This window comes from Mustelus asterias, chromosome 14 (assembly GCF_964213995.1).
Source record: "Mustelus asterias chromosome 14, sMusAst1.hap1.1, whole genome shotgun sequence".
Classification (NCBI taxonomy): domain Eukaryota; kingdom Metazoa; phylum Chordata; class Chondrichthyes; order Carcharhiniformes; family Triakidae; genus Mustelus; species Mustelus asterias.
This window is the reverse complement of record NC_135814.1, coordinates 21,281,233-21,297,997: the sequence shown is the minus strand read 5'-3', so window position 1 is coordinate 21,297,997 and position 16,765 is coordinate 21,281,233. Positions and strand designations below refer to the sequence as shown.

The window sequence follows — 16,765 nt, the reverse complement described above, 5'->3', positions numbered from 1 at the left end:
AGACGCATGAATCTGCGTGGCTATAAGAAACTACCTGTTTACACTTGGGAATTTTTTGACGTAAGCCTGCTGCATTCGCAGCAGAATACAAAACAGGATCAACATCTTTCCTGTCCATATTTGCTTGTTTTGTGTCTCCTGTAAAGCCAGCCTCCATGAAGCAAGCCAGTGTATAAACAGGTGATAAAGCTTTTGACAGAGGGTTGCGTTGAAAACGTTTGGCAGGATATTGAACAGGAAGAAGAGCTGAATATTATTTTCTCCATGTCATAAGCAAATTACATGATGTGTCTGGAATGATTTATATCACTGCATTGAGTGTTTGTTTTTTAAAGACTGGTCCCAAGAAATGCTTTTCCATTAAGATGATGCGTTTTAAACATTTCTATTAGCAAAGTACAGCAGAGGCCTAATTAGTGTCTTGTGTTGCTCAAAATTGATTCAATAATATAATTTAACACAGGCACAAAACAATATCATTAAGAATGTAAAGATAATGATAAGACTAATGTGAAAGGTGCTTTAATTTGATTTTCGGGCGGTTTGATGGATCTCCTGGCTTACGAGTCAGCTGCCTGGCCTTAAACAAACTGTAGGAAGACCAGGGTAACCAGCAATTGTGCAGTGTTCACTGTGGCTGCAGCCATTCAACTGCAGTATTTTGAGCACTGCAGATTGGCTGGAAGCATTTCAACAATACAGCCTCCATTCTGACGCTTTTTCTGTGTAGCCAGGGACTTAACTGCTGACAGGCTCATTTACAGCCTTTTTTTTTTACATAGGCCAGCAGTACTGACAGTCAGTTTGGGCTTCGTTAATTCGACCATTCGCCCAAACTGGTGCTTATACTTCCACCGCCAATGTCGATGTGTATTTTAATAGGGAATTGTGATATTTTGTCAGAAAGGGATTGGATGTAGCATTGGGTAAATATGCAGTGTAGAATCATAAAATCCCTGCAGTGCAGAAGGAGGCCATTTGGCCCATTGGGTCTGCACGGACTCTCTCTGACAGAGTGTCTCACCCAGGTCCTTCTCCCAGACTATCCATTGTAACCCCACACATTTACCATGGCTAATCCATCTAACCTACACATCTTTGGACATTAAGGGGCAACTTAACATGGTCAATTCGCCTAACCTGCACATCTTTGGATTATGGGAGGAAACTGGAGCACCCGAAGGAAACGCACGCAAACATGAGGAAAATGTGCAAACTCCACACAGACAGTAGCCCGAGGCTGGAATTGAACCCAGGTCTCTGGCACTGTGAGGCAGCAGTGCTAACCACTGTGCCACCTTTATTTATTACTTGGATCTTTAGTTTTTTTAATGCAGTTTGTTACTTGGGCATTCAGTTGGTTTTTTTTTTAGAAAATCTGACTAGAGTCTTGGATCATATCTGCATAAGATTGAAATAACCTGGATAAAGAATAAAATGCCATCAAGGAACTTCCTTCAAGGTATCTATATGCTATATTGTCCTGGATAATTCAGGACATTAATCACCTTGAAGTCTAGCTTCCTGGAGCAAGGAACATCATGTAAAGTTCTTAGATAATCTCCTGCACAAACATGCCAGTGCTGCCTATCGAGAAGCTGTTCCAGCCTAAAGTAATCCCCACCCTCCTCCCTCATTCAAAGCTTCAGCAACTGCTGGATCTGGTGTTAAATTTGTAGCATATCTTACTTTCATCATTTTACTACTCATCCACACTGGACAACTAAAAGATCTCTCAGAAGATTGCCAATGTGCATCATTTTTGAACATTTTGATCACTGTTCCTTTGGTAATTACTGGAATGGGAAACTGGAATGTTCAGACTGCTGCAGGGAGTTCTATTCTGAGGTTGGGATGAGGGTGAGTCCTGATCCATACTCTGCATAGTTCCTGAGAGTGGTTTTTGCCAATGTTGGATAACAATCTTCACTTTTTATAATAGAAATAAACTCGTCATTGTATTGTGTATTGTATGAATAGTATTGTGTGCAGCTTTGGTTCCCTAGTCTGAGGAAGGACATTCTTGCTATTGAGGGAGTCCAGCAAAGGTTCACCAGACTGATTGCTGGAATGGCAGGACTGACATATGAAGAGAGGCCGGATCGACTGGCCTTGTGCTCGCTGGAATTTGGAAGAATGAGAGGGGATCTCATCGAAACATATGAAATCCTGGACAGGCTAGATGTGGGAAGAATGTTCCTGATGTTGGGGAAGTGCAGAACTAGGGGGTCATAGTCTAAGAATAAGGGGTAAGCCATTCAGGACTGAGATGAGGAAGAACTTCTTCACTCAGCGAGTTGTGAACCTGTGGAATTCTCTACCACAGAAAGTTGTTGGGGCCAGTTCATTAGATATGTTCAAGAGGGAGCTGGACGTGGCTCTTGCGGCTAAAGGGATCAAGGGGAATGGAGAGAAAGCGGGAGTGGGATACTGAAAATGCATAATCAACCGTGATCATATTGAATGGCGGTGGAGGTTCAAAGGGCCGAATGGCCTACTCCTGCAACTATTTTCTATGTTTCTATGGCATATTTACTTAATAATTTCAGGTTAGAACACTTTGGGTGGAATTCTCCTGTCCCGCCTGCCATGGGAATCATAATGGGTGGCACAGGACCATGCAAAGGTCCATTGACCTTGGCGGGGGGCGGGGGGGGGGAGGATTTTTCTGGTCTTGGAGCCAGCGTGGCTGGAAAATCCTGCCTTTCAAGTCAACCTGTCAAACTTATCTTGAGATAACATTAAGTTAAACACTACATCTAAAAAAAATGTACAGATTAATCCTGAGGTTCAAGTTGAGTTCAGGCGACTAAGAGGTGACTTAATCAAAACCTTTAAGAGCCTGAGGGGCCTTGACAGGGTGGATGTGGAGAAGATGTTTCCTCTTGTGGGAGAATCTAAAACTAGGGATCACTGTTTAAAAATAAGCGACCGCTCATTTAAGACAGAGATGAGGAGAATTTGTGTCTCACAGAAGATCATAAGTCTCTGGAACTCTCTTTCTCAAAGACAGTGGAAGCAAAGTTCTTGGATTTTTTAAAGGCAGAGCTAGATAGATTCTTGATTAACAAGAGTGGGGGTGGGGGGAGGGTAAAAGGTTATTGGGGTAGACAGGAATGGGGGGGGGGGTTGAAGTTACAATCAGATCAGCCAAGATCTTATTGAATGGCAAAGCAGTCTTGAAGGTCCGAGTGGCCTACTTGTGAACCTAGTTTGTATGTTCTTATGTAAGTATCTAGTTGATCAGGAGCTGTTGATTGATCATGATGCTGTTATTCAGCAGGCTGGCATGAGCACCAATATTTAGTCACGGATATGGGCGTCACTGGCTGGCCCAGCATTTATTCACAACATTGCTGTGGATCTGGAGTCAAATGTAGGCCAGACCAAGTTAAAATGGTAGATTTCCTTCCCTGAAGGACATTAGTGAACCAGATGGGGTTTTTTTGTGACAATGGCTTCATGGTCATCATTAGTTTCAGATTTTTTTATTGAATTCAAGTTTCACCATCTGCCATGGTGGGATTCAAACCCAGGTCTCCAGATCTTGCCCTGGGTTACTATTCCAGTGACAATACCACTACATCACCACCTCCAGTATGCTGATTGTAAACCCGAAACTGAATGAAAGCCACAAAGGATGTGCATCCCTGTGCTGTGTGTTGCATTATTCAAGCAATTTTGGATTCACCATGAAATATACAGTGTGGATACTGTGGTACAGTAGTTAGCTTTTCAATTGTTGACAGTCAGTCAGTCTTGCCACTTGAATGTGCATTTGTATCATTTTCAGAGCAGGATAACAAATGCTGGCCGCAGACAATAAATAGTATGTTTGAAGGCTTTGTTTGGCAGCATATTTTAAAATGTCAATTCCTTTTTGTTTTCTTCTTTCAGCAAGGAAAACCTTTTGTGTTTGACAAAGTGTTTTCTCCAAACACGACCCAGGAACAAGTTTACAATGCATGTGCCAAGCAGATTGTTAAAGGTAAGATATACTGATCATAGCTTTCAAGTTATTGAAATGAGGCCATTTTGTAGGAGGGGGGAAGACATTTTTTTTTACTCATTCATGGGACATGGGCGTCACTGGTGGGTCAGTATTTATTGTCCATTCCTTGTTGCCCGAGAGCAGTTGAGAGTCAACCATATTGCTGTGGCTCTGGAGTCACATGTAGGCCAGACCAGGGGGGGAATTTTGCCATTTTGAGTCTAAGTGCCGAATCTGGGCGTCAAATAGATCTGCGCCTGGAATCCTCTTTCCAGCGCGCCCATTCGCGTTTTGCCGGCTCCGGCCCGTTCCGCGCTGTGTGCGGGGCTTAGCGCTGGCGGACCGATCGGAGCTCTGAACTGTACATGCGCAGTTCGAAAAAAATTTGACAGCGCGCCCGGGCGCGAACAAAAAAGCAGAAAGTGGAGAGAGCGGCTCTCTGGCGTTCATCCTCTGGTCGGGGGGGGGGGGGGGGGGGGTTGGTGGTGGGAGGGGAGAGGGTGTGACCGATCATCCCTGAGGTGGGGGGTGGAGAGGGAGGTGAAGTATCATCCCCTGGGGGGGAGGGGAGGAGAGGGGGTGTGACGTCTCATCCTCAGGTCGGTGGGGGGTTCCGCTGCCTGTCTGCAGCCGATCCCTCCTGGCACCATCACTGGTACACTACCAGTCACAGCCATCTCTCCCACTCTCTCACACCTGCAGGGAAGAGTAATCTGTGGCTGGTAGTGAACCAGTGATGGTGCCAGGAGGGATCGGCCGCAGACAGGCAGCTAAACCTCCCCGACCAGAGGATGAAACGTCACAACACCCCCCCCCCCCGCCCCCCCATCCCGGGGATGATCGGTCACACGACCCCCCTTCCCACCACCCCCCCCCAGAGGATGAGACGTCACACCCTCTCTCCGCCCGCCCCCCCCACCCCCCCACCCCCCCGCATGCAAATGCATTTAAATCGTCGGGCCGCCCGATTCAGGTGCATGCTGGACCCGTGCCCAAATCGGGTGTCGGTCAAGCCGCGATCTGCTCAGAATCTGGTGCAGATCGCAGTATAGGCCCGACGCCCAACTTTACTGCAATTCGGGCGCGAAGTTTTGGTAAAATCAGGCCCCAAGTAAGGACAGCAGATTTCCTTCCCTAAAGGATATTTTAAACTTTTTTGCCAAATCTAGAAGTTCTACCAGAAATCTCTTAACTTTTAGTCTTCCAACCATACCACAAGCAAATATTGCAATTTTTGTTTGAGCACATTGCCTTGTACCAAGTAATGGGCACAGGTAAGTATTCCAGGCTGCTTCACACCTTTGAAAAGACGGACAAATGGATAAGGGCGTGGGACACCCTGATAATAGAGGAAGAGATAGGACAGGAGTGAGAAAAGATCTTGGCTCAGAAGAGCAGGAAGTCGAATCTGTATGCGTGGAGATAATAAATATCAGAAAGCACTGATGGGAGTAGTTAACAGGTCCCATAAATATAGTTATGCTGTTAGACAGAGTATTAATCAACAAATAAAGAGCTTATAAAGAAGGGACTTTAATCTTCATATAACCAGGACAAATCATAAAGCAGATTGCAGGATGAATTCATGGAATGTATTTTACAGTTTCCTGGAGCAAAAGATCATGAAACAAACTGTGAAAGAAGCTGTTTTCAGATCCTGTTTTGTGAAATGAATAGGGTTACTGAGCAAAGAATCTTCTGGGAAAGAGATATATGATATAATGGGGAATGAGGAAATGGCAGAGATTATCAACAAACATTTTGTTGCCTGCTTCACAGTAGAAGACACAGATATACCAGATATAATGGGGATCCAAGAGTATTCTACGAGTGAGGAACTTGAAGCAAGTAACACCATAAAGAAAAACTAGGGGAAATATTAATGGGGCTAAAAATGAACAAATCCCCAGATGGCCAACACCCTTGAGTGGTAAAAGAGTGTCTGCAGAGATAGTGGATACATTTTTTTGTAATCTTCCAAAATTTGCTGGATTTGGAAATGGTAACAGTGAATTGCAAGGTCACAAACCCAGCACCTGTGAGGTAAAAACGAAAACCGGGAATGACAAGTCAGTTAGCCTGACATCAGTTGTTGGGAAAATGATAGAATCTATTATTAACTATGGGGCAATAGATGACTTAGAAAATCAGAATGTTATGAGGCAGAGCATGGCTTTATGAAAGGGAAATTGTATTTTAGAAATTTATCAATGCTTTTTAAGGATGTAGCGAACAGGATAGATAAAGGAGAACCTGTGGATGTAGATTTTCAGATGGCATTCTCAAAGTTGCCACGTGAAAGGTTGTTAAACAATTTAAGGGCTCATGGAGTAAGGGGTAATGTTTCGGCATGGATAAAGAATTGGTTAAAGGATAGAAATAGATAGTAGGGACAATGGGACCATATATTCTGGGGTGCCACAAGGATCAGTACGAGGGTCTTAATAATTTACAATCATTATCAATGTCTTAGATGGAGAGATGAGTGTAATCTATCTAAGTTTGCTGATGATGCAAAGCTAGGTGGAAGGTAAGCTGTGAGGAGGACCCAAAGGGCTGAAATTCAGGCCAAAGAGTTTGCAAAGAGATAGATTACAGAAATGAGCAAGAAGGTAGAGGTGGAGTATAATAAGTGAGAGCGCAATATGTGACATTATTCACTTGGAAGAATAGAAAATTGATTTTTGCTGCTAATGGCCAATTAACAGGCTAGGCCATCACCAGGATGACCACCATCCAATTGAGGATGGAGACGCTGGCCCAATCAGAGGGCCAGCTGTTCGATAGCCTCAGCAGCACTGCTGAGGCGCTGGGGGCGGGGGGCAGCCTGAAGACGAGGAGGAACTTCTTCTCCCAGAGGGTGGTGAATCTCTGGAATTCTCTGCCCACTGAGGTGGTGGAGGCTACCTCGCTGAATATGTTTAAAGCGCGGATGGATGGATTCCTGATTGGTAAGGGAATTAAGGGTTATGGGGATCAGGCGGGTAAGTGGTACTGATCCACGTCAGATCAGCCATGATCTTATTGAATGGCGGGGCAGGCTCGAGGGGCTAGATGGCCTACTCCTGCTCCTATTTCTTATGTTCTTATGTTCTTATGTATAACTCAATGCTGAGGCACTCTCAAAGACAGGTGAGCTTGCTTTAAAGAACCGGGGCCAGGCACTGGTGATCATGGGGGTGGGAGCCATCACCTTCAAGCGACAACACTGCAACTGCAGGGGAAGGCTTTGCCACTGGGGCCCCTTCTGTGGGCCGTGGAATAGCCATGAAGAAGCTCCCACCGCAGCCCCTGAAATCCACTGGGAGGCTGTCATGGTTTACCAAGCACTTTTCCATCCGGCAATGGACCCTCCCAGTGGCTTACCAATAATCAGGGATGATTTAATGATATCCGATTATGTGTGTTGCATTCAGATAAATATTTTTATTGTCCAAATTGAAAGCCAGATCTGAAGGACCTTGTTATTTATCTCAGCTGCCTCAAAGTACATAAACATGTAATGAATTACTTCTGTAGTAGAGTAACAGTTATTGCAGAGGCAGTTGTTTGTGCAGCAATTTAGTGAATTTATGACCTTCAGTTAAACATAATACTTATTTACATCATTCATCATACTAATTTGTTATCCTTTTTCAGATGTGCTTGATGGTTACAATGGAACTATTTTTGCCTATGGCCAAACGTCCTCTGGCAAGACACATACTATGGAGGTAAATGGCTGATTTGTGTTTTATGATGCATGTGGTCAAAAGCAGAGAGTATCCACTTCTGAAAACATTTTGCCCCAATGAATTGACAAGTTACACGTCGAAAGTGAACAAAGCTAAGCAAGTTTTCACCTTTTGAATCATAACTCTCTTTCTCTCCTATCTACATAAGTGTATCTGGGTGCTCCTTGAACACATATTTGTACTGTTTCCTTAAACAGCCTTTCCTACTACTTGTTCACTATCTTTCTTTACCTTGAAGGGTATCAAACATCTGAGTACCAGTGTGGATAGTGAAGTTGCATTAATCCCATTGATTCATGCTTTAAATTTGTTCAAAATCACCTTTAAACTGGCCAATATCATAAACTTGAGATAAACTGACAGTCACGCCCTCTGCACATTGGACTACATTACTTCCCATTAATATTTACCTGTACTTAATAGCCACAACCATTCCTTTAACTATGACTCTCTGACTCTATAACTGTTTCTTGATGGATAAATGGTGCTACACTTTGGCAAAATGGCTGATTTTGTTCAACAATCTATTGCAGCAACTCCTGCATTAGCAGGTCAAAGCCAACTCAATATTGGATGCTGGCAGCCTCTTTAACCAAGGCTATGATACATTTGTAGACGATACCAACCAGTTCACCCGGAGTGAACCATTTCCATTCTGAACTGACAGGTACCCTCACTCCTGTTCTCTGCAGATGAAGCTGTGGAAGGAGGGGAGTGATTTGCTCAGGATACAAAGCAGATGGAGTTGGTTTGTCCCTGACTCGGAACATGACACTTTCCGCATCCCTTTTGAGCATTTCCTAGGTGTCAACCTCCTCTTATTGTGCAGTTGAGAAATTTCATTGCATGCTGCTTCAGTGGTGTTAAGGCCTGACAAGTTGCCCAGGTTATTTTGTGATCATAGAACATTTAATTTATGCAGCCCATCTGGGTAGAAATATACAGCAGTGCACAAACACTGCAACATAAAAATCTATATCGCTCTAAAAAAATCCAGGGCACTTTTCATAGCCCAACTTGATTAGCGGCACGGACAAGTTGGGCCGAAGGGCCTGTTTCCATGCTGTAAACCTCTATGACTCTAACTTGCTGCTGTGATTTGAACCAATGATGAAAAATTATGTTTATTTTGAATATTATAACTTAGTTTAAGTTTATTTATTAGTGTCACAAGTAGGCTTACATTAACACTGCAATGAAGTTACTGTGAAAATCCCCTAGTTGCCACACACCGGCGCCTGTTCGGATACACTGAGGGAGAATTTAGCACGGCCAATGCACCTAACTAGCACGTCTTTTGGACTGTGGGAGGAAACCGGAGCACCCGGAAGAAACCCATGCAGGCACGGGGAGAACATGCAGACCCCGCACGGACAGTGACCCAAGTCAGGAATCGAACCTGGGTCCTGGCGCTGTGAGGCAGCAATGCTAACCACTGTGCCAGTGTGTCAATTACCAAATCCAATTCCAAAATCTCCCTATCCCAACTGATAGGCCAAGTAAGTAACTTGCCTCACGTTTACACCAGTGTCTGAAACCAACTTCTCAGTAGTATTTTGCCTCCCAAGAGAACCATGTCTGGTATTGGAAACTCACTCGCCCAAATCCAGATCCTACCTCTCTGAGGTGCGATATTTTTTTCGGGCCCTGATACTCTCTGCCATCCATCTTCAAATTTCATTGAGTTTTGATGCTTCCTTCGTTGTGTGGAGTATGTAAAAAAAAATAATTAGTACATGCATTCTGATTTGAAAGCTTACCCACAGTGTTTCTTTTCATAGATGGAACCGAGCAGATGGTGTGGTCCTGTGATTTTGCAGCTCAGTATTAATTTAATCATGAATTGCCGCAGCACTTAAGGAGATTGTTGCACCTTCATTTAGGAAATAATCCCCTAAACCCATTTTCCATTGGTCTTCTTCGTGCCAAGGTTATTAAGTGATCTTTATGCAGTTTCTAATGTGAAGCATTAGAATGAGTGTAATGAGGGAATATTAAGCTCGTTCAGAATGAGCTTCTCAAAGAACATTTCCTTTAAGTGGTTGCAGATGTTGTTCAGATATTGATGGGCAAATGTGAGGAATTTTACATTTCACATTTCATATCCAAAGGGATGAATAATTTGGATTGTTGATTGCAGAGTATCTGGACATAATTTATGCTGCGTTCCTACCCATGCCCGTGGAGTGACAAAGCAGTACCTGCCATTGTTTGCCTCTTGTTTTTATGCAGCTTGTCTGAACATGCCAGCCAGAAGGTGGTTTATTTTTTTCTAGGAAAATGCAATACTATTGACTAGCTTGGAGATTCAACAGAGAATTGACTGTGTGGTGTGTGCTTCTAAACCACATAGACAAGAGCTTTAGTTCCTGTTCTTCTGTATATTAAATGTCTTCAGTCCAGACCCTGGTAGGACCAATGCAATTGGCCACTATGTGCCTCTGGTCTGGGAAAAGAACGATCTAATGTTCCATCTCCCAATTGCTACTCATGGGAATTAATGTGGAATGATCATCGAAACCGTTATCTCAATGTAAAATGCATTAGCAGAAGGTTAGATTATAATTTAAACGAGATTATAGAATGAAGCAATGGTGGATCCCATCTGGTGCAGTTTGTAGTTTTGGCCCTTTACTATCAGATGATATTGACTTGAGGATCCAAAATAGGACGACAAATATATTTGGGCAGATTTTTTTGCCCTCCCTGTCTCGCCCCAATGCTAGACAGTGACATTGCACCTTTTACATGGCTCAGATGTACTGCCAGCACAAACTCCCTGAAGGCAATGCCTGAAAAGTTGTAGGAAAATTACCTGTAGCTTCAGGCCACTAGGGCCTCAGCTACATCTTGAGATTCAGAGCTGCTGATGTGGATCAACAAACCAAGTCCTGGGTAAAGAATAAGTTGCTTAATAGCAGTGTTTAAGCTTTCGGCCTGCTCCCCAAGGCCCCAATCAGCTGAGATCTTCAAGCAGGCCTCAGCCCGGTGTTCTCCAGCTACCTCCACCCTGGAGCACTCTGCAAGTAGACCAACAAGGAAATGAGGCAGAAGGTTAAGAATGTCCCTTCCAACCTAATTAGCATGGCTTCATCTGCTTCCAGAATCCTCTCTAATCTTATGAATCAAAATTCTGAGGGAAGGTTGAGGAAGGTGCCCTTCCTTTGGAAAAGAAAAGCCTTTGCCGTGACCTGACAGATATTTTCAAATGTACAAAGGCAATTGAGAAACCTGATTCAGACAAATTTAGCACACTAATGAAATATTCAGGAACAAGTAGTTATAAATCAAAAGTTAAGAGCAATGTGAACTATTTCAAAACCAGAGTTGTCTGTACGTGAAGTCAGGTGCTTAGAAAACCATTAGAATGATTGTTTTCAATGGGTTCAAAGTATATGGGATCCTGAACTTTACAAATAGGGACATGGAGTACAAAAGCAAGGAGGGTATGAGAGACATGCATAAGATTCAGCCTCAACTGGGATATTGTGTCCACTTTGGAAAGAATATAAAGGCATTTGAAAGGGTGCAGAAAAGATTCAAGAGAATGGTTCCAGGGATGAGAACTTAAGTTATGTGCATAGTTTGAGAAACTGGGGTGAGAACATTAAGAGGAGATTTGAACATCTCTGTCTTTCAAGAGGTGTTCGAAATCATGAGGGGGCTGGACAGAGTAAGTAAGGAGAAAATGCTCCAATGACGAAGAAACGCCGATTTAAAGTGATTGGCCAAAAAAGCAATGGCGAAATGAGGAAAATTACCTTTATGCATCAAATGGTTAGAATCAGGAATGCACTGCCTGAGAACGTAGTGGAGATAGATTCATTCAAGGCCTTCAAAAGAAAATTAGGTAACTATCTGAAGAGCAAACAAAGCAGGGTTAGGGGAAAAGGTAGGGGAATGGGACTAATGAGTTGCTCTTGCTGAGAGGTCACATAAACAAGGCAGGCTGAATGCATTCTATGGCCTAGTTTTTCGCTGTCGGGACGGGTGTGCAGAGATAGGAGAATTCCTGGCTCTGCAAACCCGATCTTTAAAGGCGGGCACCCACAGGTTGAATTTTCATTTGGATGGGCAGGCTGGATTGGGGCCCAGTGGGCCCAGAACGAGTGTGGAGGCTGTTAGGTACAGAGCCGGGCTGGGTGGAAGGCCTGCCTCTGTGTTCAGGAATAATGTAAGACAAAACAAAAGCCATCCAGTCCTCACACCACCATATACTCCCTATGCCCCATCCATGCCAATTTATGCCAACACACATCCCTCTACCCACTTCTATGGTCCTCCATGAGCCCTATGTCAAGCTCTTCCCTTTCATCTAGCTCCCCATGGCCCTTGAGAAGCCACTATGTCAATTTAGTGCCAACTCATGCTAAACTATGCCCACCACCGAGCATCCTTTGCCCTTAGCCCCTCCATGTCAACACACCTAGTATTCTTTGACAGTTCTTTGACAGCTGTGACAGCTTTGACAATTCTTCGACAGTTTAAACGTTTTTTGACAGTTGGACATTTCTTTGACAGCTGGACAGTTATTTGATGGTTCCTTAACAGCTTGATAGTTCCCATGAGTTTGTGCAGAAAAAGTGCATGATTACCTTTAGCAATCCCAAAGTGTGCCTTCCTCTCGCATAGGCACCCTGGGATCATATCCAAAGGGGTGGCTTACATGTCCAATGGGGTACTCTGGCTATCCAGATAAATCCACAAAGTTCATATCTCCTCTTACCTGGTTTAACCTGCACAGTCCAGGATGCACACACAAGGCCTATCGAAGTCCCATTTCAGTGGAGGCCACTGACTCTATAAGCTGTACAAATGTGAACCCTGGCCTGACTCCACTCCTGCCTCCCCAAAAGTAGAACATGCCGTGTTTGGGGATTCAAACTTAGAATTTCCATGTATTTCTGGGATTTTCACCATGCCGGAGAAAATCTGCTTCTGTGATCTGAACAGGCTGTCAAATATGATTTGAGAGTGGGGGCTGAAGGATAAAATGAAGGAAGTGGAAAAACAAGGTCAAGATAACAAAAAAGGGGCAGGCTTGTTGCGTTAAGCAGATTCTATAATTGTTCCAAAAGTTTGCAGTTTCCCTAAATAGATAGTAAGCATGCTACATTTGAAATTGAAGTTTCCCGTCAGTAGTCAGATCAATCAGATTCTAATTTCTTAATTTTTTTATTAAGGTGGTGAAGTTGTTCCATCTTGCTAACATCCTGACTGAAAAGCAAATTGTCCGTACTGTAGCCCTTTTCATTCATGCATCAATGGAAAATCCATCTGTTTACACATTCTCCCCGTGTCTGCGGGGGTTTCCTTCGGGTGCTCTGGTTTCCTCCCACAGTCCAAAGATGTGCGGGTTAGGTTGATTGGCCATGCTAAATTGTCCCTTAATGTCAGGGGGTTAGCAGATAAAGAAGTGGGGTTATGGGGGTAGGGCTGTGATTGGTGCAGACTCGATGGGCCAAATGGCCTCCTTCTGCACTGTAGGGATTCTATAATTCTATGATTCTATACATGGAATCATTTCAATCTTCAATCAAGCTTACTTCAGATTTTGTGTTTTTTATGGAGAACATTAAATGGTAATTGGTTTTTGAACTAGATGTTAACAGGGATTACTTTGTTTGTTCACCATTTGCGACAAAATTATAAATGTGCTCATTGCGAACATTAACGATTTCACTACAAATGGCAAATAAAGTTGCAATTTAGTTATTTTCATGGAGTTTTACTTGGAGCTGGGTCACTGCCTTTATCCCTTCCGATGTGGCATGTTTTGATCAGCTCCCTGGGCAGCAGAAGGCACAGCTCTGGGAACTCCAGGAGCTGATAGAGTGACGCTGGTTGTAAGGGGCCAGCTGGGAAATCTCAGCTACAAAGTACGTGAAAGTATTATTCAGATAGAGGCTGATGATGCCCAAGGCCTTGGCGTGGATACCAGCCTCAGGGTAAACCTGTTTAACGCCCGAGTAGACATTGACGGAGTAACTCCCTTTCCTTGACTTTCTCCATTTCCTCCCACCCATTTTGGGTGTATTTACCACAGCTTTCTCAGTGCTGTTTGGGTGCTGTTTTCTTCCCCTCAGACACATTCAAACCTAATTCCAGACAGATGTGTGTGCTGAAATGATCATATTTATTGAAGCCCCGATGACGTTTTGGTGAAAGCCCTCAACACACTGTTCACAATTAGTTAGATTATATTTTTGCAATGTAGGGGAGATGGTAGTGTAGTGGTAATGTCATGGAATTAGTAATCCAGAGGCTTGGGCTAATGCTCTGGGATCACGGGTCCAAATCTACCATGATAGATCATGGAATTTAAATTCAGTTAGTAAAACTGAATGTAAAGCTAATCAATGGTGACCATAACAACCATCATTTACTGTTGTAACAACCATCATTGACTGTAACAACCTACCTAGCCCCCGATGGCCCTGTAGGGAAGGATATCCGCCATCCTTAACTGGCTGACGAGTAATACCAAACCTACTTCAAATGAGTTTTAACTCCTCTTTAAGCCAATTAGTTCAAGAGTGATTAAAGATGGGCAACGAACGCTGGCCTTGCCAGCAATGCCCACATCCCGTCAAAGAATATGACAAAAATGTAAATGTGCTTCATTGTCCTTCACAGGTCAACTGTGCTTGGTTGGTATGGCATTCTAAAGGTGAACCTAATTTGATTTAATGTACAGTGACAGAAATATGACCTTCTCTTCAGTAAATGACAACTTTTTGATATGTCTCAAGTATATTAAACAATTATTTTTTTAAAACTTGCATCCTAGGGAAAGCTTCATAATCATCAGCTGATGGGTATTATTCCAAGGATAGCACATGACATCTTCGATCACATCTATTCCATGGATGAGAATCTAGAGTTCCATATTAAGGTAAATATGAAGTAGCTTCTTCACGAAGAGTCAGTTTCTGGGTAACCATAACATTGTATGCTGCGCAGTAATCTGTTGAACTGTTCTTTTCTTTTGTCTCTTATGCTATGCTTGTGTATGAATTTTGCTTGTATTAGCATTCATTGGATATGTAAATATCAATTTAGAATAGTTTTCTCGTACCTGGAACTGAACAAGCCCCAACAGGTGCATACACAAGAATCCTGGACATTGTTGCAAGAGTTCTTCTTGAATAGTGTGAGCTTCTTCTCACCTGCTCTTTCAATGGACTTGTAACTGTGTGTGTGCAACAAAGCCCGATCTATTGAGTGCTCCATTTTCGATGGAAAGTCTTTGAGTGCCACTGTCCGTGTAATGCCTGCAGGTGGACAGTGATGCTCAAATTGTTGAACAAATAAGAACATTATGGACAAAGGTAAGTCAGCAAATGTGTGATGTTGTTTTCTAGTCCGTACTAAATCTGGAAACGGTTTTATACAATGGGTATCATTCTCCGTCCAATTTGTTTAAATCTCATGATCTGAGAATCCGGGGTGAATTTATAGCTCAATCAACATTTATTTGCAAGTGTGCGATTAAGGCCGTCATTGCTTCTTTAGATGTATTTATAAATCATATGATGAATTAATTTAAAAGTCCTGGATTTTAGCATTCCAATTTATGACTGTCTAGCATAGATTTGGTAAAATTGTGTGCAACACCTGCAGCATTGTTCCCGCCCAGTCTACACTGCAACTTTACCAAGTTGGGAGGAAGCATTGGGTTGCCGTGGACCAATGTTAACTAAGTTAATTTAATCACCACTCAAGGTCCTCCTCCCATTAAAGCTGGGATTTAACGTGCAGTGGGAGAGGCCTCTGCTTGGACACTGGGCGAGCAGGTAAAACCCGGTGAGCTTGGGGCTGTGAGGGAATGGAAAGGAGGGGGTTGCCCAACAGATGCCCTCCCCCTCCCCAGATTCCTCCTCCCTTACCCATTCAATCCTGCCCGCCTGGCCCCAGCGAGACCTCAGACTCAATTTATATTCCAGCTCTGATGCTGAATATCTCTCGGCTTTGCTGCAGTCCCAGGAGTGGCCACCACTCCTAGCCCTCCGATTGGCCAGCAGGTCTCAATGGTGGGGATTTTGTCTTGGTGAGGGCTGGATGTCTCACCCTAAGCCAATTAAAGGGCCATCGCCTATTTAATAGCTGCAGGGTGAGACTGCCAAGAAAAGGCAGATTCGTCAATGACTTTTACACAAGGGGGTGAAACCACCCTTGATGAAATGAAGCAAAGTACAAATGACTAAACTACTTTATTTCGCAGTGAGTAAACATCCAGAAGGACAGTTAAGAACAGAACCTGTTAACTCAATCATTACAACTTGCATTGCTCCCCGATGAGCAAAACATATTCTGTGCCCGTTTTAAGGAAGAGGTCAGCGAGAGCTTGCCCTTCACCCCGGAAGCCTCAGATGAACCTGTATCCGAGGTCACGATCACAGACATCAGTGCAACTTTCTCAAAATTCAACCCATGGAAAGCGACCGGCCCAGATGGGGTACCTGGACAAGCACTCACGTCCTGCATGGACCAGCTGGTGGGGGTTTTCGAAGACATCTTCAGCCTCTCTTTACACCAATTTCAGGACCCTATCTGCTTCAAGAAGACAATCATCATCCTGGTACCAAAGAAAAGCCAGGCAGTGTGCCTTAATGACTATCATCCGGTGGCTCTGACACCCATTTTGAAGGTTAGTATGGCAGAAATCAATTCCGGCCTCCCAGATTGCCTGGATCCACTACAGTTTGCCTACCGCTGCAACAGGTCCACATCAGATGTCATCTCCCTGGCCCTACACTCAGCCCTGGAACATCTAGACAACATACAGCTCAGCCTTTCTACAGAACTCATCTCCAAACTCCATGGCCTGGGGCTCGGCTCCTCCCTCTGCGACTGGATCCTAGACCTACTAAGCCACAGACCATAATAAACACCAAACGCTTCCCCACATTAGTGGATCATCCAGTTTCACTTAAAATAATTCCTACCTCCATATTCTAACCATCCATTGGACTTTCCTGGAGCTGATTTGAGTTGCAGCTTTCTAGTTTTTAAGAAGACGAACCAAGTTTGCATCCTT

At 43.7% G+C, this 16,765-nt stretch overlaps 1 protein-coding gene across 1 annotated transcript in view; it reads left to right on the top strand.

Moving 5' to 3' along the window:
- The window catches only part of kif5c (kinesin family member 5C), a 168,299-nt gene that overhangs the window by 62,761 nt on the left and 88,773 nt on the right, over positions 1-16,765 (top strand). Inside the window, exons 2-4 of the mRNA XM_078229160.1 lie at positions 3,898-3,988; positions 7,631-7,704; positions 14,516-14,620. Coding sequence (XP_078085286.1) covers positions 3,898-3,988; positions 7,631-7,704; positions 14,516-14,620 — 270 coding nt within the window. The remainder of the gene's footprint in view (positions 1-3,897; positions 3,989-7,630; positions 7,705-14,515; positions 14,621-16,765) is intronic.